Below are 22,434 nucleotides of genomic sequence, written 5' to 3'. Positions count from 1 at the left end.
TTGTTGAAAACCATTAGATATTACTACTTGTAGTTGTAGGCTATAATACTGACTTCTTTTTGAATAATTTTTGTAAGATTTTGTTAAACAACCTTTCTTTATTTTTTGACATTAAAAAAATTAAAACTAGTTACCATAATAACTACAAAATGCACATATGGTATACCTAGGAACTAGGTTATATGAAGGAAATGTTAAAATGTTTAAGTGATTTGACAGCAGATTCTGGCAATCTGAATTAATGAAACAGTTTTAAACTTAAACATGAATATAAAGAATAAATTAACCCTTTGGAGACCAACTTCCAATATACCTAAAGTCAATAATAGTAGCGAATATAGCAAACTACCAATATATCGCAAGTTTTATAATACATTTTTTTCATTTATTCACTGACACATTTTGATCGAATTTTTGTGAAAAAAGTCTAAATAGAGAACCGAAGTAATGAAATGTAATGGTTTTTGTAAATAGTATTTGACTTTTCATTAGTTTAATCTATGTCTGATTACATACAATGTCGCCCACCTGCTTTAGTGATGGCCTTAACTGTTGTTTTCCCGAAACAGTTTACATCAGTTTAATTTAACGATTGCAACAGTTAAGGCTACTTGATTATAGAATACTAGATGCAACAGTGCTGTTTTCAAAGTCCCGTGCTGTTTCCGTTGCATCTAAATAGATAATAGATCATCTTTGCCTTAACTAATGTGATTCACATCACCGTTTTAGTGGAATAAAATAAATGTTTAAAGATTTTTCATTAAATAATTTATTTATATTTTATAAACTATTATTTTGTTCCTATATATTTAATAAAAACGTAGAATGAAATAAATGTAAACAACTTTAAGATAATATGAATAAATAATAATTATATATATATATATATATATATATATATATATATATATATATATATATATTCACTTCGGTTGTATAATGCAGAATTGCTCTATTATAACAAATTAGACTTCTTAGTTTAAATTTCCTTTAATATTTCGGCTTTGCCGTTTTCAAAAAGGTATAATAAAAAGTATAAAACAAAAATAACACAGCAACAAAATTTACACAAGTAAATAAATAAACATTTGCATAAATAAATAAACAGGAATTTTTGAACATGTGATTAACACCAAAGAGAAATATCATGAACAGAGAAAGAATTTAGAAAAATAATTTAGAAAAAATTATAATAACAAAAACAATTGATCATTTCATCTTTTATTCAGACCAAAGGGTACTTTTGATTTTAATATTAACTGATGTGCCTGTTCTAAATTTTCTAAGTAAATTTTGTTTCCATATATATATATATATATATATATATATATATATATATATATATATAAAACAGCTTATTTGAAATTTTTCAAATAAGCTGTTTTGAACAGCTAGAACAGGACAATCAGCCTGCTGCCATATAGACGTTCGTTATCTGTTGAAACTGCTGTCATCGCGCAGATGTTTCAAAGTACAACAGTTTCACTGTCGAACCTGTTTCAAAACAGCTGTTGCAGTGTCATCGGGCCAACCCTAGTCTGCTTCCCCCAAGGTTACACTACGCACCAGTTGCTGCTTCTTTTGAGTAAACAGACAGATGTGTTTACATAGTAAATAGCGTTATTTAGGCTGTTTGGTTTGATTTATGTGAAGAACAATGGGTGATTTTACAATGATGATTTACGTTTTAGTGAATTCTTAGAAGTGATTTGGATGAGAGTGAGGATGAGGTTGTTTCCTCAGCGGTTGGCTCGTTTGTTGACATAAACCATGAATGGATGCTTGTGTAGAGGGGTTTTTCCTGATATGCTCAAAATCTCTAGGATTGTTCCATTTATAAAAAAGGGTAAAGATAACCTTGAGAGCTTTAGGCCAGTATCTATATCAAAGTTAATGAAGATTTTGGTCTATGGTCAAATTAGTATGTTTTTTGAAGATAATGGTCCTGAATGTGTCATAGTTTGGATTCATGAGGGACAAATCCACAGTTTGGTGTGCTGAATGTGACAGTTAGGATTCAGGAGGGGCAAGTCCAAAGTTGATGGATTGGTGAGGCATATGTTAGTAGCCTTTAAAGACTGATGCTCTGATCAGGTTACATTCTGTGACTGTGTCAAACATGATGACCTGCTTGGTAAATTGGATCATTATGGCTTTTGCAACACACCTCTCAATTTCTTTTGTTCTTATTTGAAAAGCAGAAGACAGAGAGTCTGTGGTCGGAGGAGGCTATTGGTGAATATGGGGTCCCACAAGGTTCAGTACTGGGACCACTGTTGTTTCTACTGAGTGTAAATGATTTGCCCTACTCCATTCAAGCAACTACACATCTCTATGCAGATGATACAACTTTTGTTAATCTAAACAGTAATCTAGAGAAGCTTAAACTTATTAAAAAAAAACTTTAGAGGATGCTATTCCCCCCCCTCTCTCTCTCCCTCCCTCCATTCCTCCCCCCTCCCACAATTACAATACTAGGCACAAGATCAACACAACAGCATAATTTCACAGACTAAGTAAATCACAAAACAGTCAACCATTTAAAACATTTTATCAAACTGTATCCTATTAAAAAAATTAATGCAACACTTTATAATTGGCTTGTAAGTACCCCTTTTTGTATCATTAAAGAATTTTTCAAAATTAAAAATATTACATTTTAAGAATTCCTAATCCTCACCAGTCAATATCTGTATGGGATTTTATATTGTTGCATTTACTAGTACAATAATTTTGAGCGTGATGTTAATATTTGACCATGCCCTAGGCTGCAATATGACATTGTCAATGATTGTAAGAATTCGAACGACAAATAAAGATTTATTTATTTATTTATTTATTTATTTATTTATTATTATTATTTCAGAACATTAATGTTGTTATTATTTTTTAGTTATAGCCTCTTTTATTACTGTTCTTTTTTACAATCTATCCAAATTAAATTTATCCATTGTCTACGTCATTCAATTTAAATGTTTAGTTAAATGGTTTGTTATTTTGGGACATTGATACAATCATGCACCTACTTTACTTTCATGATGTTTAAATTTGCCATTTTTTGTTGCTGGAACTCTGTATTTTTTTAAATTCTATTTTGTGTTATTTGTTTATATGTAACATTTATTTATATATATAGTCATTTAATCTTGTTACAATATTAGTACATAACTTTTAAATTCTGTTGTAAAGGCTACGAGACGGCTAGAGCGTTAGCCAGGCATGGCTGTCATGTGGTGTTGGCCTGTCGCTCACTCACTCGAGCGCAAGAAGCAATCGAGCGTATTCAAGCTGAGCGACCACAGGCCATTTGTACCTCCCAGCGACTTGACCTCAAATCTCTTAAGAGTGTCAAGGAGTTTGCCAACTCACTTAAGGGTCATCCAGCGTTCAACAGGTAACTTGTACTCTTTGGTGTTCTATAACCCTTAGTACAAGCAACAGTATTAACATTTTGGGGTCTATTTGTTCTCCACCGGGTCAAGAACGTAACCAGGAAAAAAATTTTGGGGGTCCAGACAACTGATAATTTCCCATAGTGGACATAGAGTAAGGCCCCATTTTATTCCTTAAAAAGTTCTTGGCCCATTTCTTTGTTGAGAACGATCTTTCAGCAGTACATGTCAGTAATACTGAATTATTTATATAATAGTAATTGTTTACTAAAAAAGTAATTGAAAATTTGGGGGGGTTCGGACCCCTTAGACTCCTTCACTGGCTACGACCTTGCACCAGGTTGACTCACCAGATCCAATTAAGTTCAAGTGAATATACCTATTTTTCAAGTGGATTAGTTGATGTGCTCTTTTGAACAAAGCAGGCTACTTGAAACATAGTTAGGCTTATGTAATTTACTTGAGTTCTTTTTCACTTTGAATAATTATATCACTACAATAGTAAAAACAAAACTAAAAATAAACAAGTTATTACTATAACATTGGCCAATGGCTTATTGAACTATACATAAAATTTTAAATGACCAAAAGAAAATTTACTTTCTAGTCCTATTTACATAATATACACATCACCCTACAGTTATGCTTAGGCTTAGGCCTAATATTTGTAATTTTTTGTACTATGATACTTGTCAATCATAAGTTAGAATGGAGTCAAGGTTTGCGTGGGCCTAGGCGTAGGCTTAACCCTACCTGGTGCAGCCTCGTTGTCATCTAAATCACAATCACTTACTACACTTTCATCATCAGAAATAAAAACAATCAGGATCAATATCATCATTGTCACTATCAAAATCAAGAAGTGTATCCTCAATGTATTCATCATGTAAAACAATTGCATCACCACCACGCTGCCTCACTAGTTGACACCATTTCAGTTGAAAAATAAAACTCAATACATGTTTTGTCGTTGACAACTAAACAATCATAATACATGTGTATCTATTCCTAAACAAAGGAATTCAAAACAAATGTTTAAACAGCAGTGGACGCTACGTCATTAGTCAGTTGAAAATAAACACCATGCAGGTTTTCAACTATGCATCGTAATAATCCCAGAAGTGAAACCATAGAGGAAGGTAACTTGTGTCTGGTTATTTAAATCAGTTTCACGAGATCTACAGAGATCTTAAATCGAACAAATATGAGTTAGAATGACTGTTTTTTTTTTTAGATTTTTATGTCGCAACAGATGTCGGCCAGAGTCCAACCTTGGACCGGAATTGCCGAAATAGCGATTTCGGACTAAGTTCGCCTATGGACCCCAAAAGGTTAAGTTCCTTTGCCACTCACAATACAAATATAGGCTTGTATTTTTTTACCCTTGTTAGAGGCATAGATATGCTGATTTTGAACGCCGGAGTTTTCGCCCTGCCACATTCCTTGACTGAGGACGGACTGGAGACCACGTTCCAAGTAAACCATCTCAGTCAGTTCTACCTCACTTTACTACTGGAGGACTTACTGGCCAGAGCTTCCTCTTCCAGAGTTGTCTTTGTGTCTTCTGAATCTCATCGGTTAGTATACGTAACATTTTAACCACTACGACGTCTGTAGGCAGGTAGTCAATGTGTTGAATGTAAAAAATAGGCTTTGAGTAGATGCAACAGTGAATAATTGGTAATAAGAATTTGAGTCAAAGGTCAGTTATTTTGTAATTTCCTTAATCCGAGAAAGAAATGTATTAGTAAATCAACCAAGATACGACCTATCAAGATATATTTAAAGATATCAAAATTTTGTTGTGAGATTTGATCCGCATTGAAGCGAAAACATGGTAATAATTTAGTTTGACTATTGGTAAGTCATTTAGGTTTGTAAAAACATTGTTTTCTTATTTTTAGTGTATCTACTAAAATCATTCTAGTGAATTTCAAAATTTATTGATATATATAATGAAAATAGTTTTTACAGTGTCTTTTACAAATAATAATAGATAACCATTTATATTCTACATCTGTAGGTGTTTTTTTTTTCTAGATAGTAACAGTGATGGTAGCCGAAATAAAGCTTTAATCCGAAATTTAGAGTCTATATTACAATTTTTAGCCATAATTTAGTTTTTATATCAAGTATAACAATTTAACTAGTCAGTCTTCAAGGTATCTTACGTAGTATAGTAAAAACATTTACATAACAAGAAAGTTCTATCATGCTTTTATGTGAAAAGTAGGGAATAACTTTTCTTTCTATAAGCTACTCTCTATAAAATATTGATAAAATTGTAAAAATTAGTTGAATAATTATTTTGAAAATCGCACGTTATCCAAAACCGTAAATTTTGGAATATAATTTTACTGTTAGTAGTATTACTATACTTTATTTCATTTTCCTATAGAAAAGTCTGTGTTGTAAAAATGTTGTTCCTTTTTTGTGTCCTTTCAAATAGTTTAATTAAAATAATATAACAAATTTTAGATACTCCAAAAATAGGTTCAAACTTGATATTTAATATGAGTAACTAAACACTTTGTCTAAACACATTTTTAATTTTATATTGTACCCTTGTTTAACCCTTTGAGGACTAAAGCCTTAATCCATTGTCCTTAAGCAGGCCTCAGTGGTTTTTACGAAAAAAACGATGGGATGTCCATTGGCTCACTGTAGTATTGGTAATAAGGACCTACAATATATACAAACTGTTTATTTAAATTTTATCGATTAAAATTACTTTTAGTTTCCCTTAATAAATTGGACATTATATTTAAATTTAATTATCGTAATATATGCGTCTAAATTAAAATTAAAGCATATTTTTATTTAGTTAAATTATGAATTTAAATATAGAATTATTAATAATTTTACATGATATATTTATGAAATTATTTATGATAGTATTTACATTAAATTTTAGTATTATTATTAATATTAAATATTACATTTTATAAGTCATTCACTGTGCTTTCAATGTCACAAGTATAAACAATAATCTAAAATCTAAACAAAACTCTTGTAAATAGTTTAAGTTTATCATAAACTGTAAATTGTTTTAATGTTAAAATTAATATAAACAAACATGATATATCAGTCAAGCTTCAGGACTTATAAAAGGTTAATTAGTACAATTAATTATAATTATATTATGTACACTGCTTAATTTTTATATTTTATCAGTGTGCGAGTTAAAATTGTTTATTATAATAACTTTTGTATTTTAGAACCTAACCTAAAAAAAACCCCTAGTTTTGTTACAAATAAAATTGTGAACTAAATTAACTGGGTTCCGCACAGTAAATTGTTTTTTTCCACCCTAAAATGTTAAAATTATATATTTTATTTGTTTACGTAACAGTTGTTAACACATATATTTATTATATATTAAAATTTATACCTACTAGTATTTCTTTTCATGAAATATGTTTATTTGCGAACATTTCAGTGAAAACTACATAACGTTATGACTAATACTACCTAAGTTATGATTTTGTTTTCAAACTGTCTACAAAACAGCTATTTTAGCAGTGATCTTTTACGTATATACCTTTTTATGAAACAAAAAGTGTTTTTGGTAATGTCAAAAAATAACTTAAAAATGTTGGTTTAAAGAGTACCATGTTTAATAATAATAGAGTCATATTCTTTACCTAACAGCCGAATAATTTTTTTCAGGTTCTTGGTCTAGAATAATAATTACAGAATACAGTCTAGAACTTCATGTTATGACGTTGGGAAATATTCGTTACACTTAAAAGGTTGAACTAAATCAGTAGTTAGCTAAGATTACTTTTGACGTAAAACTCATTCGATTTACTTCAGTTTTGGAAACAAACCTAATTGCCTGTTTTGTCAACCCTTTCCTTGCATGCTAGATTGTGTACAAGTACCCCAAAACCAATGACAAAATAATTTCCATTTATATCAGAGTTATAATTTTGATAACAATCACTGGTGCAATTTCTGCATGGATTTGGTAAAAAAATGTGGATTATTAAAACACACCTTAGTCTCATTAAAACATCTTATAGAAAGAACGGCATGTTTAGTTTCAGCACACTGAATGTTGACAATATGTCAGAAGAATGGTTTTGCCCCAAGCCACAAAACTACTGGAGTATGATGGCTTACAATGACAGCAAGCTGTGTAACGTGTTGGTGGCAAATGAACTTGCCAGACGATGGGCGTCTAGAGACATCTTGGTGTTCAGCTGCCATCCTGGGAACATGGTCAGCAGCAACATCAGCCGTCACTGGTGCCCCTACAGGCTGCTGTTCATCTTGGTGCGTCCCTTCACCAAATCTCTGGTACGTCTTGAGTTACGTGTGTCTGCTGATTTTTATTGATATTTCGACAATGCAGGAGCATCTCAGTGGCAGTTTGACAAGAATGTAACCTTCCATCACTTTCCTCAGAATCAAAATTTGATGTTTCTCACAATTTGTCCAGTAAATATCATTATTTTGAAATAACTATGTCCGTTCATTTTACCACGTCACAGCCACAACATGTAGCTAATAGCACACATTATGCTTACGAATAATCTCTAAACACTAAATTTTAATATTGTAAACCACGGACAGATGCTTTTAAGTAAACAAGCCCTTACTGTGTTTAATCGTGAGGAGCTAACTGCAATCGTAGATGTCGGATAATTTATTTCCTGTAAATAAAATCAATACCACACTCAATTCTGGAATGCATTCATTAATCTGTTTATATTTTGTGCAAATTACCGCTTCAGAAAATAGTTAGGTTTGGTTTTACAGCCCCAGAACTTTCCGATGTTAGTAGTCTCTATAATGTCAACAACTTTTGTTGCAGGAACAAGCATCCAGTATGCAAGTATATTGTGCAACGGCTCCGGATCTTTCCGATGATAGTGGTCTTTTTTTAAAAAACTGTTGTAAGAGCAAGCAGCCAGTACGCAAGCAAGTATATTGTGCAACAGCTCCGGATCTTTCCGATGATAGTGGTCTTTTTTTAAAAAACTGTTGTTGCAGGAGCAAGCAGCCAGTACGAAAGCATATTGTGCAACAGCTCCAGAACTTTCCGATGTTAGTGGTCTCTTTTTTAACAACTGTTGTTGTAGGAGCAAGCAGCCAGTACGCAAGTATATTGTGCAACAGCTCCAGAACTTTCCGATGTTAGTGGTCTCTTTTTTAAAAAACTGTTGTTGTAGGAGCAAGCAGCCAGTACGCAAGCATATTGTGCAACAGCTCCAGAACTTTCCGATGTTAGTGGTCTCTTTTTTAACAACTGTTGTTGCAGGAACAAGCATCTAGTATGCAAGTATATTGTGCAACAGCTCCGGATCTTTCCGATGATAGTGGTCTTTTTTTAAAAAACTGTTGTTGCAGGAGCAGGCAGCCAGTACGCAAGCTTATTGTGCAACAGCTCCGGATCTTTCCGATGATAGTGGTCTTTTTTTTTAAACTGTTGTTGCAGGAGCAAGCAGCCAGTACGCAAGCATATTGTGCAACAGCTCCAAATGCTGTTGCTGGATGTTGTTGCAGGAACAAGCATCCAGTATGCAAGTATATTGTGCAACAGCTCCAGAACTTTCCGATGTTAGTGGTCTCTTTTTTAACAACTGTTGTTGCAGGAGCAAGCAGCCAGTACGCAAGTATATTGTGCAACAGCTCCGGAACTTTCTGATGTTAGCGGTCTCTATTTCAACAACTGTTGTCGCTGTGAGCCCAGCAAACAAGCTCAGAACACCCAACTGTCATCTAGGCTATGGCAGCTCAGTCTGGACTTCATCTCCTCTCGCTTCTCCAGCCTGGATATTCCAGACAAGTACCGGAACAAGCCGTGAATGTCTGGCCGATACGTTGAATATTCTTAGCTTATGAGGCCAGTGTCGTAACTAAGTTTTCTTGTTTACACAGTATTGAAATATTCCTCACAATACAATTATTGAAATGTTACGGCTTCACTGTAAAGACCATTTTCACCCGGAACTAAAGCAGTCATATGCGAGCAATGTTTCAACGTGGTATGAACTAGGAACTTACATATTTTAAACATTTAAAGGATATGAAACAGGTGGAATGGATAAATGAGGTTGTGCAGTAATGTTTTAAACTTATATCCTGGATATGGTTGATAGATAAAAAGAATGGAAGTAAGAGAGAGAAAGTGGTTATGAGTTCACTAAAAATTTCAAGATACTTTGTGTGATAACAATAAATTACGATTAAAGTTTTATTCATAAAAACTAAATATGTAATATTTGTATCTACTTAAAATTAAATTTTTTTAACATGTTATATATTTTACTTATGAATACAATGTGTAAAGAGGTTTTATTTGTATATACTTTTGTAATTTGTCGTACATTTAAGCTTGATTGGTCACATAAATGTTTTTGTAAGGGTTTTTAGGTTATAACTTGTTTATTAAGGTTCAATTATGTATGTATTATGTATTTAAGATTTGGCTGATGATTTTTTGCTGAATGTGCCAGTAATTGCAAATAGCTATGTCTGACTTTACTGTGAATAGTTTATAAATTGGACTTTCACTAGATTTTGTATTTCTTATTAAGTGCATTGGAAATGATAATTTTTATAATAATTGTGTTTTTACCTCATTTTCTAATAAAAGTATTGTAAAAATTTCTGAATTTTATTTGTTTTCCAAAAGATGCGATCAGTCAGTCAACATTATTTTCTTTCAGTCTTATGACAAGGGATAGTGCAGCCAGTGGTGGGTTAAAGGATGGTTAAACAGTTTTTAGTTTTTGTTTCATATAAAAGTAAATTTTACACTCCAAAATGTGTAGAAATATGTTTTTAGATGTTAATTTTCTTAGTTTTTCGGGGGAGGACCCAGACCCCTATTCATAAGGGTATATATCACCCAGATCCCCCCTCAAACTTCATGCTAAATCTGCCCTTGAGTATACTTCATGTTCGTGTAGGATAGGAGGTTTACTTTGTATTGTACGAGATAAATGTGGGATTGTGTGCTGTATGGTTACTATAGTCGGGTTGTGGCATTTGTGTGAGAAGGCTAAAGGAAGACAATATAGGAATCCTGTTTCTCAAAAATAGCAGTGATTACATAAGTATAAGAGAATCAACTAGTAAAATTTAAAATAAGCAGTTAATACATTTAACCTTTGTCCAACCACAACAATTTGAAAAGAAAGCAAATAAAATATCCAATCAACAAAGTTGACTAAGTAATAAATCTTAAATTAATTTCTAGCAATAAATGTATTGGAAAATGGAATCTGAATTTCACTTGGTCCTTAGACTCTGTTTAAAAAAAATTTAACCCTTTGAACGCCGATAAAAATTTAGTAATTTTTTAGATTACGCTCATTTAAGGTGAAAAAATAAAAATGAAAATTCCTTAAAGCTAATTTTTTATTCATTCCTAATGACTAATAGTCACACACAAAAAAAATTTACAATAATGTAATACTTGAATTAAAATATACACATTTTTTCATGATAATGGAATATTTCAATCAAAATCAAATTTAGGTTACAGAGTAATCAAATGCATGTGATGAAAAATATGAAAACTATATACACGTATAAGAAAACAAATAAGTGTGATATGCTGATCTCGATTAGTTTTATAAGTTTTGATAATAATAGATTTAGGCAGTTGTACAGTAAACTTGAAAACAAAAATCGGGATGAAGCCATGGAGTCTCGGGACATGACTTGCAGCCATAATTACACAACAGAAAAGAAACAATAAAAACTTTATTATAATACCTAAAACATGGTAACAATAACTTTTTACAACTGTTTCTATAAGAAATGACAACGCAAGAACACTTCCCAAACGCACAATGCGTGCTCCACTGACAGTCGGTAATGGTGGATAGTATCGTCATCGGCGTACAGACGGGAGTGGGAGAACAGCTGCCAGCAACAAAACAATTTACTGTTTACCTACTGCGGCCAGCTGACAGCTGCAACTGGATTATTTGGTCAAGCCAGTACATTACTTTGTATTGTGGCTTATGTATTGAACTTATAAACTTAAAAAACAGTAATAAAATTTATTTTTATCGATCGGCGGATTATTTCGTCTTTGGCGTTATAAGACCAAAAACATCGCGGATTATTCCGTCTACGGCGTACTAAGGGTTAAAACTTAAAAAATTCACTGCAGATAAGAAAAGATTTAGATACAAATTAAGGATACAAGGAAAGAAGTGAAATAGTCAGTTTTCCTTATTTTATGGAACAACAAATTACAGGTTTTACTTTTTTCTTTCTTTGTATGTATAAGTTTGTTTTCGTCATTTACAACATTCTTCCTTTGTCCGTATGTTGTAACTTTTGTGTACAATTTATGGTTCTTCCCTGAAGCATCATCGTGAGATTTCTCACCTGAGCTACTATGAAAGGTTTGCAGAATCAGATGGTCTATCTTCGTGGGTAAATTACGAGGGGTTACTATATATGAGTACCACCACAGAGTGTATCATTTCTTTCGTCTTCCACTATTATCCCTTTTTCTTTCTGTGTATGTTGCTAGTGATGTGAAAAAGTTTACAAGGACCACCTACAAACAACATAAAGACCGAATTTCAAACACTAAATCAATAAACGTAGCTAGAGCTTGACCCTAATGAATTCAATTTTTTTAATGCCAAGATATCTTATCAAATATATTTTTCTTTATGTTCAAAACTAATTTGTATTATTACCCAGCAGGGATCACTTCTGGCTGGTTTATACCTACCGATTGAACCCACCACTGGGCACAGCAAAACCCGATGTGTCACAAATCTGGGCAACCTTATGGATGTTCAGGAGGGGCACATCACTAACCGCAAATGTCGAGATTCTGGGGTTCATGGGTAATTCAATAGGTCTAGTCTACTGTGGAAGATGACTGTTGGAGTTGGTGGTGTTTGTTCCTTAACCTCAGAGGTTCTTGCTAGATTCAAGATTCTTTATTTGTCTTTAAACATATAAATGCAATTGACATCGTCAGAAAATTCACAATATTCATATAACTAGCCAATACCAAATCCTTAATTTCTTGTATACAAAATTGTTCAATAAGCATAATTATAATAAAATGAATAAATAATTAAAAACTAATGTACAACTAAAATAAATAAGTTCATAACATAAAAACAACAAATAGAATATATAAGAAGTAATAACAGAATAAAACAAATAACTCAACAAATTTGTAACGGTGGCAACAAGATTGACACAGGACAAATGCTCATCAAAAGGATTTGTCCAATGAGAAATAATAAATACATTTTAAAAGAAACAAGAAAGATAAAAACAGTAGACTAAAATTTTATTTCACTAGTGTCACAGGACAAATACTTGTCCAATTGAATAAATTGGCTTTGTCCTTTAACCAACTACTAATAGAAGTTTTAAACTTGACAATACTAAATCTCCATGCGTTATCAGGCAAGTTGTTGAAAAGTTTAATTTCCATGCATAAATGACTTTTCTTAGTTTTTTCTAGCCTAAAATTTACCATATCTAGCTTGCCTTTGTTCCTTGTATTATAATTATGTATATTTTGTCTGAGCTGATATGTTTCTAAATTTCCTTTACATTTTAATAAACATGAATATATATACATACTTGGCAGAGTCATAATTTGTAATTCTTTGAAAAGGGGCTTAGATATAAGTTCTGTCAGGTAAACCTTTAATAACTCTTAGCGCCTTTTTTGCCATACAAAAGGTTTTTGAGCAGCACTACTTTTTCCCCCTAACAAAATTCCATACATTAAAAGTGAATTAAAGGAGGCATAATAGGCTGTCATGAGCATATCCATGCTAACACATAACCTTAATTTTCTAAGTAAGTAGATAACTCTTCCAATTTTTTACACATCATTTGCACATGTACATCCCCAGTTTAGCTTACCATTCTAATATATTCCTAAAAGTTTTACAGGGTTAAAATTTAAATCATCATAATTATTCTTATCCACAGAGAAACATATATTCTCTGTTTTATCACGGTTTACAACTAGAGAATTAGATCTGAACCATTCATTTGCATCATCTAGCAGCCTCCTACAATTTATCAATAAGTGGTCTATTTTTTCATTGCTACTCACTAGGGTGGTGTCATCAGCATATAGTACAGAAAAACATGGTATATATTGTGTGCAAAGTTATTCACAGCCACTACAAACAGAAAAGGCCCTAACACTGAACCTTGTGGTACCCCTATTGTAACATTTTTAAGATCCGATTTGTCTGCACCTTGTACTACCATTTGTTTTCTACCATTGAGATATGAAGAGAAGAGCTTCAATTCCTCACCTTTTACACCGTAACCTTCTAGTTTTTTTAAGAGTAATCTATGTGGAATACAATCAAAAGCTTTAGATTTTTAAGGTAGCTGAACAAATCATTTTATTTTCTAAGCCATTTAATTTAAAACATTAGAAACCACTGACTCCACAGCTTGATTTGTATTACGGCTAGGTATAAAACCAAACTGTTCTTTACAAATGTACCCCTTGATTGACATATAAAAATATAATTTATTCTTAATGCAATACTCAAACACCTTCTTGCTAAAAATTGGAACCAATGATATAGGACGATAACTAGCAGGATTAAACTTGTTACCCTTCTTGTAGATAGGGGTGACTTTAACAACTTTCAAAACTCTTGGAAAAATACCTTGCTGAAGCATAATATTGTATAAGTATACTAAGGGTTTCAATATAAATAATATGACTTCCTTTAAGATCTTATTGGAAAATCCATATATGTCTTCACAAGAAGACAAACTCAACTCTTTTACACATTTTAGACATCATATTCTGTAATGTTGCACCATCTAAAATTACAAGATATGTTATTATGACTAGATATAAGGTACTGATTTAAAAAATTTAAAGCTCTGGTCTCATCATTTATGACATTATTATTCAAAAGATAAGCAGCATCGGTAAAATACTCCTTAGGTTGTTTTGATTCAATATTATTTGTTTCACCTCCTTTTCCATTTTGACAAGTTTCAGCTTTAATAATGTTCCTAGCCCCAACAAGGCCTCTGCAGACGGGGACAATAGTGGCGTCTAGCACACCTAGCCATTAATTGTCCATCGACAGTCCCCATGTGATTGGGTACTGGACGCTTCAACGGCCAGTAGTTACTGACCACCAGTAAAGACAAAATAGTTTGAGATTAGTGGCCGCTCAGAGGATAGTAGCGTGTTCACGTGACCTACTGTCCGTTTCTAAAAGGTTCTGGCCGCTAGTAGAGCACTGGACGCTGTAGGAAACTGTTGTCGATCTGCGATTGAGTGCAATTTAAACAATGAGTTCTGTTAAGATGCTGAACAGAAGAAAACACTGAGTGTTAAGTGGAGTTCGGATAACATAACAGTGTTTTTGGAGTGTAATTACGAAATGCTGTGGAATATTCGTCACCCAGACTATGTTAACAAGGCTAAGAGAGAGAGTTCGATGTTAAAATTGAAGAATGAATTGGTTCTTTTGGGCCTACAAGTACCTGACATGACGTTTCTTAGAGCTAGAATCAAAGCCATCAAGTCCACTTACAGAGCAGAAGTGCTAAAAGTAAGGGAATCTAAAACTAGTGGAGCAGGAGCCAAAGATGTTTACAAACCAAAACTGGCCTGGTTTGCTGTAGCAGACCTTTTTATGGGGGATGTAGTCATCACAAGGAAACCAAAAACCAACTTGGTAAGTTTGGCTCATATTAATTTTTATTTTGTTCCTGTCATAAATTTAAGATTTTAATGATTTCAGGCACATTGGTATGACTTTTGTTTTTAATTAAACGAATGTTTAATTATCAAATTAATTTTAATTTCACACTATTTTTAAATTCATACTAGGCTTATGAGATATAAAAAGTATGAAAAAAGTATAAGTATGAAACATTTGAAATATGAACTACTCACAGACAATTTAATCCTGACAACCTCCAGCACTTCAAGGACATCCTGTCACTTCAATCATGGGACAGAGTCTATCAGGCAGCCACAGCAGACGAGGCTTACATGAACTTTATTGATACCCTGACAATAGCCCTTGACATCACATGTCCATGTAAAATTTGCATACGGAAAAAAAATAGAGGAAAAATTCTAGCCCTACACAACCCAGAAGCTAACAGCCTTAGAAAAGAGTTCATCCTGGCGCTTGACAAATATAAAAAAACTGGAAGTGAGCAAGACAAAGTGGATGCGTTTAACAAGAAAAAAATTTATGATATAAAACTAAAAACTCTAAGACGGGAAGAAAATGAAAGCCTTATTGCTGAGTCAAGTAATAAATCTAAAGCCATCTGGAATGTCATCAATAGTGAGAGAATTTTAAGAAAAGACAGTGCAGGGGCAAGATGGCAGATTGATGTTGGAGGAAAGGTAGAAGAAGACCCAGACAAATTGTGTGAACACTTTAATATCTTTTTTTCCAATATAGCCGAGCAAACTCTACTGCAAAACAATCAATCAAGAGCCATTGTTATGAGTGATACTTCTTTTCTTGGAACTTCACTTATGGAATGGAGACTCACTTCCTTCAGTGAAGTTTTTAACACTATAATGTCACTGAAGTCAACATCTTCTTCAGGTATCGATGACGTGAGCTCTAAGCTGCTAAAGTTTTGCATTGGTGAAGTATTTTTACCCATTACAGATATAATCAACAAGTCTTTGTCTCAAGGCATTTTTCCTAGCAAACTCAAAATATCTAAAGTTTATCCCCTTCATAAGCAGGGAAGCAAAAAGGAGCTACAAAATTTCAGGCCGATATCCCTAATCCCAACTATTTCAAAAATCATAGAAAAAATAATTTTAACCAGAATTCAAAACCACCTTAAACTCAACAATCTCCTGCCTGATAGACAACATGGGTTTATCCCTGGAAGATCAACCACAAGTGCTTTTACCGATTTAATAGAACACATCATTGACAACTTGGAGGAAGGAAACACAGTTACAAGTGTTTTCCTTGATTTAAGTAAGGCGTTTGACTGTTTGGGCCATAGTTTAATTATCAACAAAATTAAATCTCTTGGTTTTGGAGGGACTACAGTCAAGTGGTTTGAGAGTTACTTAACGGGAAGAGAACAGGTCGTTGAAATAAAACAAAACCTGGATGGAACAGAGAGGACTGCAAGATCTGGGCCCTTGGCTGTTACAAGAGGTGTTCCCCAGGGTTCAGTGTTGGGCCCGGTTCTGTTTGTTCTTTTTACTGCAGACCTACCTAAGTATTTGGGTAATATAAGCTACCCAGTCATGTTTGCTGATGACACCGTTCTTGTAACGAGTGGCAATGCCATTGAAGACCTGGACATTCGTACCTTCATATCAGTCAGTATGGCACAACAATATTGCTCAAATAACGACCTAGTTTTTAACGCTGCAAAGACAAAATATCTCACTTCTGGACGATTAAAAGAATGCTTGACTGAGCCCCCAGATCTTCAGAGAGTTGACAACACAAAACACTTAGGCCTAACTCTGGATCAAGGCCTTTCCTGGAGCAATCACACCGACCAACTGTGTTCAAGGCTTAGCTCTGCAATCTTTGCAATGAAGAGGATTAAATCCATTGGTACCTCTATCGCTTTGAAAGCCGCATATCACGCTCTGTTCGAATCACATGTTCGATATGGAATAACTCTGTGGGGAAGTTCATCTGCCGGCAACCTTCATCGTGTCCTGGTATTACAGAAGCGGGTTATGCGGATCATAGCAGGACTACAGCCACAAGAATCTTGTAGAGAGGCTTTTAAATCTTTTGAGATACTCACAGTAGTGTCCATATACATCATCGAGGTAATCACCCACGCCTCAAGAGAAAGATTACCAAGGGTTGGTGACGTCAACAGCTACACAACAAGACGGGCAAATGATATATCCCTTCCAGCGCATAGAACAACCCTTTACACCAAGAAGCCTTCCTATAGCGGTGCAAGACTCTTTAACATGCTTCCAGAAAACTTCAAAACATGTGACTCTAAAACTCTGAAGAAAAGACTGCACAGCCTGTTGATAAACTCTACAATTTATAGTTTGAATGAGTTTTTTAATTCTGTTAATGCTATTATTTAAGACATGTATGTGTATGTATATGCATTCATATATTTTCTCCTCATATATATTTTATTTTACAGAAATGTTAGTTGATATCAAATTTTAAAGATATTTTCTCTTTGCATTTATAATAGTTTTAAACTAGTTTACCTACTTCTTGATGACATCAATTTTTACTGCATGTGTTGACTCTGTAACCATTCTCGATGAATGTGTGAATAAAGATATTATTGAATTGAATTGAATTGAATTGAATTTATTTGAGCAAATCGATTTGAAAAGGTGTTACTCGCACACCCCTAGGCGAGTATACCAAAGACCCAAGGCGAGTTATGATCAGATTGCAAAATGGAATAAGATATAAATCACCGATTAAAAGATATAAAATTCCGAATTATAGCCTATTACTATTTATCTAAAATAAGCACCTATTATTGCAGTCTTGTTTAGTTACAAAATAACGGAAGAGTATAGTGGTGTGAAGTGTTAGAAAAAACACACACACACATTCGACATGTTTAAAAAGCTTCTCAGAAATACATTGATATAAAAAATAGTCATTATATATTGTGTTTAATGTAGTAAATTATTTATGAATGGATTTTAAAACTAAAACGGCTGTTTGGTTATTAAATAATATCAAATGGACGACAGTCATTTTTTATGATCAATAATTTATTTTACATTTTTGTACACAGTAACTTAATACTTTCTCCGTTGATTACATGATAATGGCCTTCATCTGCCAAGATACACGTCCCTCTCTGTTAAAGAACTCTGCTAATTTCCTTCTGGTATCCAAAGCTCTCTTGGAATGTGAGTTGGTTGAGCGGGCTGTTCTCAATGACGGCAGTGCTGTTCCTGTTGAGCGCCATAGACCAGGGAAGAAACTACCACTTTCAGTATCTTCTTGGTCAATCCAACCCCTTTCAAAGTATTTAGCTGGAGACGTTGTTCTTAAAAAGTTATGGAGGGTACATGCACACACTACAATTAAATCTACTGTTTCCAAATCTACTTCAATTTCTCTTCCAAAAATGCGGAATCTGCTGCCATTATACCAAAGGCATTTTCGACCACTCGGTGTGCACGTGACAAACGGTAGTTAAATATTCGTTCCTCTAATGTCAAATTCTTTTTTGAAAAGGGCTTCATTAGGTTTTCACACAATGGAAACGCATCATCTCCCAAAATGAAGTATTCTTCAGGGAACTCTAATGTTTTGTTGTCCATTGCTACTTTGAACGATGACAACCGGAAAACACTTGCGTCATTGGCCCTTCCATTGGTTCCCACATCAATGTATAGAAATTTGTAATCAGCATCTACCAACGCCAAAAGAATAATGCTGTAACCACCTTTGTAACTACCACCTTTGTAGTTTGGTTTTATAACTATAAAACTATAAACAACTTCCAGACAGGTGTTTTATAGCCACGTGTTTTCTATCAATTGCACCTAAACATGAAGGGAAATTCCATTTCGTTTCAAAATTCTTTTGCTCCTCCTTCCATTCATCCTTTGTTTTTGGCACCTAAAAAAACAGAAAAAACCTTAAGATACCGAAAAATGTGTAATACCTAAATATTAATGATCGTTTGTGTTTTTCCAGAATGTACCAACAACCGGTGAAACTCCTGATGATGATACTAAAATAGAAGAACCGGACAATATACAACTAGACTTGGACTCTCGTGATGCTGTGGAGGACCAGCAAGAAGGATAAGATGAAACGCCTCAAACTCCAGTAGTTCCAGTACTATGTACACAAATGACAACACCATCATACAAAAAGAGGCGGTTAAGCAAACTGTCTAAGGTAGAGGTGGCCATTGACAAGCTACAAAAGCTAACTGAGAACAGGCCTTCAACTTCGAGGATCCCAATTGACGAAGTTGATGCTTTTGGCAAATATGTCACAGCCCAAATAAGGGAACTCCCTCTAGTAAACAGACTTAAACTTCAGGAAAAAATACAGAGGCTTATTTCAGGGGAACGATTAAAGCTGTTGGAAGGCCCACGTAGAGCATCTCCAATGATTTCTGGCAGCTCCTCCAACTACGGTCAGGGTTCAGATGACGAGAGTAGAGATAATTTCATCACTGAAAATGAATTCATCTACAGAAATCTGACATGACTAAACCGGTTTGTAAAATCTTTGTGACAATTTGAATTTATTCAATAAAGATTTTGTTCAAAAAAGATGGGGGGGGGGGGGGTGGGGGGGGGGGGGGGTGGGGGGGGGGGGGGGTGGGGGGGGGGGGGGGTGGGGGGGGGGGGGGGTGGGGGGGGGGGGGGGTGGGGGTATAAGTATTTTTCATTCGTGATTAAATTTCAGAAAGGTACATTATACTTCTTATTCCATTAAGATTTATTAAACTCTCTTCACAGTACGGTTAGCGTGGATTACATTCTTGTCTATGACACTGTTAGAATGTGAAAGTAAAATGAAAATTTATAGTTGGAAAATTGTATTGTTTGAGATTATTAGATGATTATTACAGATTGTTAAATACAATTATAGTGCAAATACAAACCCGTAAAATTGAATATCATCATTAGCAATTCTTATTGATTTAAGAGGGGCGACGTGTAATAGCAACTGTGTTAGATAATGTAACAAGAGTCATCATGGGTCACCTGTGCTTTCAAAAGAGTAGTCGTAAAGTTAACAGCATCGCTGAAGTCAGTGGATTGATATCGCCAACATTTTCATTTCTGGTAAATAATTTCACAATTCGACACAGATAGACTTTTTCTGCAATAAAATCTTGCAACCAACATTTCCTCACGTATACCTTTCATTTCAGTGAAGGGAGTAGTCAGTAGTGTATTTCACAGCTACTTTCTGCAAGTAAAGAGCGTTTTACACAACATGGCTGCACAAATATGTTTTCTAGTTCACTATCTCAGGTTATATACACTTCGTTAAAGCATCACGGAGCGTGTTGATAACCGCTTGCAAAACGGCGATTGCACACAAGTAATCAACACGGTGTCTAAAAAAACTGTCCGCGCCAAAAATTGCAAGTTTAGAACATTTCAAGTGTTTATAGACTTGCATTATTTCAAACAACCAGAAAGAGTTTTAAATCCATATACACTTTCTTCTAACAACGCACTATTCTTATTATTATTACCAGTTATTTCTATAATTAGCCTGGACAACGGACTAATTTCTAAAGGTTAAAACTACTAATTATCGGCTGAGCGTTAGCGAAGCTTATCACTCAAGGAGCTGGAAAAATGATCTGTCTGTCTGTCTATCTGTCCGCACGATATCTCGAAAACGAACTAACCTATAGATTTGAATTCTTGCACAAAGCTTCATGTCCATGTGGGCCATACTTAGCTTGATGACAGTGCATGTCACTCAATTGGATTAGGCTGAGCGTTAGCAAATATTTTTGCATTGGTCTTATGGTAACTTTGATGGCTACGAGAAAACACCAGAATAAATAAATGTGTAATCGAGGTGGGTAGATATGAGATTTTTTTATTTGTGCTAGAATACTTTTTTTATTTGTGGAGTCACCTGATAATGACACCCTTGGTTTCAAAGGCCTCGTCCAAAAAATAAATCATTTGGAAAAGTATTGCTTTATTAACTCTTAGCTGTAAACTTGTTCTAAATTATGTCTTCAGGTCCCTCCATTTTAAAAAGTGACTATATCTGTTAATGGTTGATGTAAAATCCTCATATTAGGTTTTAGGATGGAATGATCTACACTACCTCAAACAATATTGCATTTCTGCCTTTATATTGTAATGGAAAAACCTGACGTAGATTCATTTGTTTGTTAATTATTCTGATTTGCTTCGAACGTTCTTAATAATGAATTATTTTCAGTAAAATGTCGTGAATTCTAAATGCTGCGAATCCTGAGATCGCCGTATTGAGATTTCGCGGTTGACAAAGCTAAAAGACCGTCTGGTATTTCTAATCCCAGGATTGTCGAAGCTAAAAGGCCGTCTGGTATTTAAAATCCCAGGATTTTCGAACCTATAAGATTATCCGGGATCATGAATCCCGGGATTGTCAAAGCTAAAAGACCGTCTGGTATTTTCGGATCCTAGGATTGTCGAAGCTAAAAGACAGTCCTGGATCTTGAATCCCGGGATTGTCAAAGCTAAGAGACCGTAATGGTATTTCAAATCCCAGAATTGTCGATGGTAAAAAGACCGCCCGGGATCTTGAATCCCGGGATTGTCAAAGCTAAAAGACCGTCTGGTATTTCAAATCCCAGGATTGTCGAAGCTAAAATGCCGTCTGGTATTTCAAATCCCAGGATTGTCAAAGCTTAAAGACCGTCTGGTATTTCAAATCCCAGGATTGTCGAAGTTAAAAGACCGTCTGGTATTTCGGATCTCAGGATTGTCGAAGCTATAAGATTATCCGGGATCATTAATCCCGGGATTGTCAAAGCTAAAAGACCGTCTGGTATTTCGGAATCCTAAGATTGTCGAAGCTAAAAGACAGTCCGGGATCTTGAATACCTGGATTGCCAAAGCTAAAAGACCGTCTGGTATTTCGGATCCTAGGATTGTCAAAGCTAAAAGGCCGCCCGGGATCTCGAATCACGGGACTGCAATCCTTACCTACGTGGTAAATTATTTGTTGTCAGGTCATTTGTTCTGTCTACGTAGGATGTAACTTTAGTCACAATATTTAATTGGTATTCTCTTATGTACGTCCGCTCGCCAGTAGTAACGGAACCTTGAGGGTCTTATCTGCACTGATAGTACCATTGTATAACAGAACACGTTAGCATAAAATTACAATAAATTATCTTGTCGGCTACTTCCGAAAGCTTTTCTTTCTCTAATATTTAATTGTTTGTGAAAGTTTTGTTTTGAAATTTCAGGATGATGGAAAATTGACGAACAATGTTGAAACCGGAGAAAAAAACTATAATAGTTGAAGTGGTTATGAATGAAATCGATTTATTTATCATTTACATTATTGGTTGAGGGGCAACTCCTCGAGTGGTAGGTATTTCG

The 22,434-nt window shown here is 34.3% G+C and overlaps 2 protein-coding genes across 6 annotated transcripts in view; both read left to right on the top strand.

The window, feature by feature from the left end:
* LOC124361965 (WW domain-containing oxidoreductase) overlaps nucleotides 1–10,013 on the top strand; it is a 35,159-nt gene extending 25,146 nt beyond the window's left edge. For 3 of the 5 annotated variants that reach the window (XM_046816071.1, XM_046816070.1, XM_046816072.1), the window contains exons 6-9: nucleotides 3,193–3,397; nucleotides 4,787–4,972; nucleotides 7,439–7,697; nucleotides 8,996–10,013. In XM_046816071.1, coding sequence (XP_046672027.1) covers nucleotides 3,193–3,397; nucleotides 4,787–4,972; nucleotides 7,439–7,697; nucleotides 8,996–9,208 — 863 coding nt within the window. In that variant the 3' untranslated portion in view covers nucleotides 9,209–10,013. Of the gene's footprint in view, nucleotides 1–3,192; nucleotides 3,398–4,786; nucleotides 4,973–7,438; nucleotides 7,698–8,482; nucleotides 8,630–8,750; nucleotides 8,841–8,995 lie in introns of those variants that run through there. The other 2 variants (XM_046816074.1, XM_046816073.1) reach the window with 2 other exon arrangements.
* A 4,868-nt stretch (nucleotides 10,014–14,881) lies between these two features.
* On the top strand, nucleotides 14,882–19,635 carry LOC124363410. The gene is made up of 3 exons (XM_046818659.1): nucleotides 14,882–15,070; nucleotides 15,319–15,556; nucleotides 19,161–19,635. The coding sequence occupies exons 1-3, from the start codon at nucleotides 14,882–14,884 to the stop codon at nucleotides 19,568–19,570; spliced, it is 837 nt and encodes a 278-aa protein (XP_046674615.1). The 3' UTR covers nucleotides 19,571–19,635.
* Nucleotides 19,636–22,434: the final 2,799 nt, after the last annotated feature.

This window comes from Homalodisca vitripennis, chromosome 5, assembly GCF_021130785.1.
Source record: "Homalodisca vitripennis isolate AUS2020 chromosome 5, UT_GWSS_2.1, whole genome shotgun sequence".
Lineage (NCBI taxonomy): Eukaryota > Metazoa > Arthropoda > Insecta > Hemiptera > Cicadellidae > Homalodisca > Homalodisca vitripennis.
The sequence above is the reverse complement of the archived record's forward strand: the minus strand, read 5'-3'. Positions and strand labels throughout refer to the sequence as shown.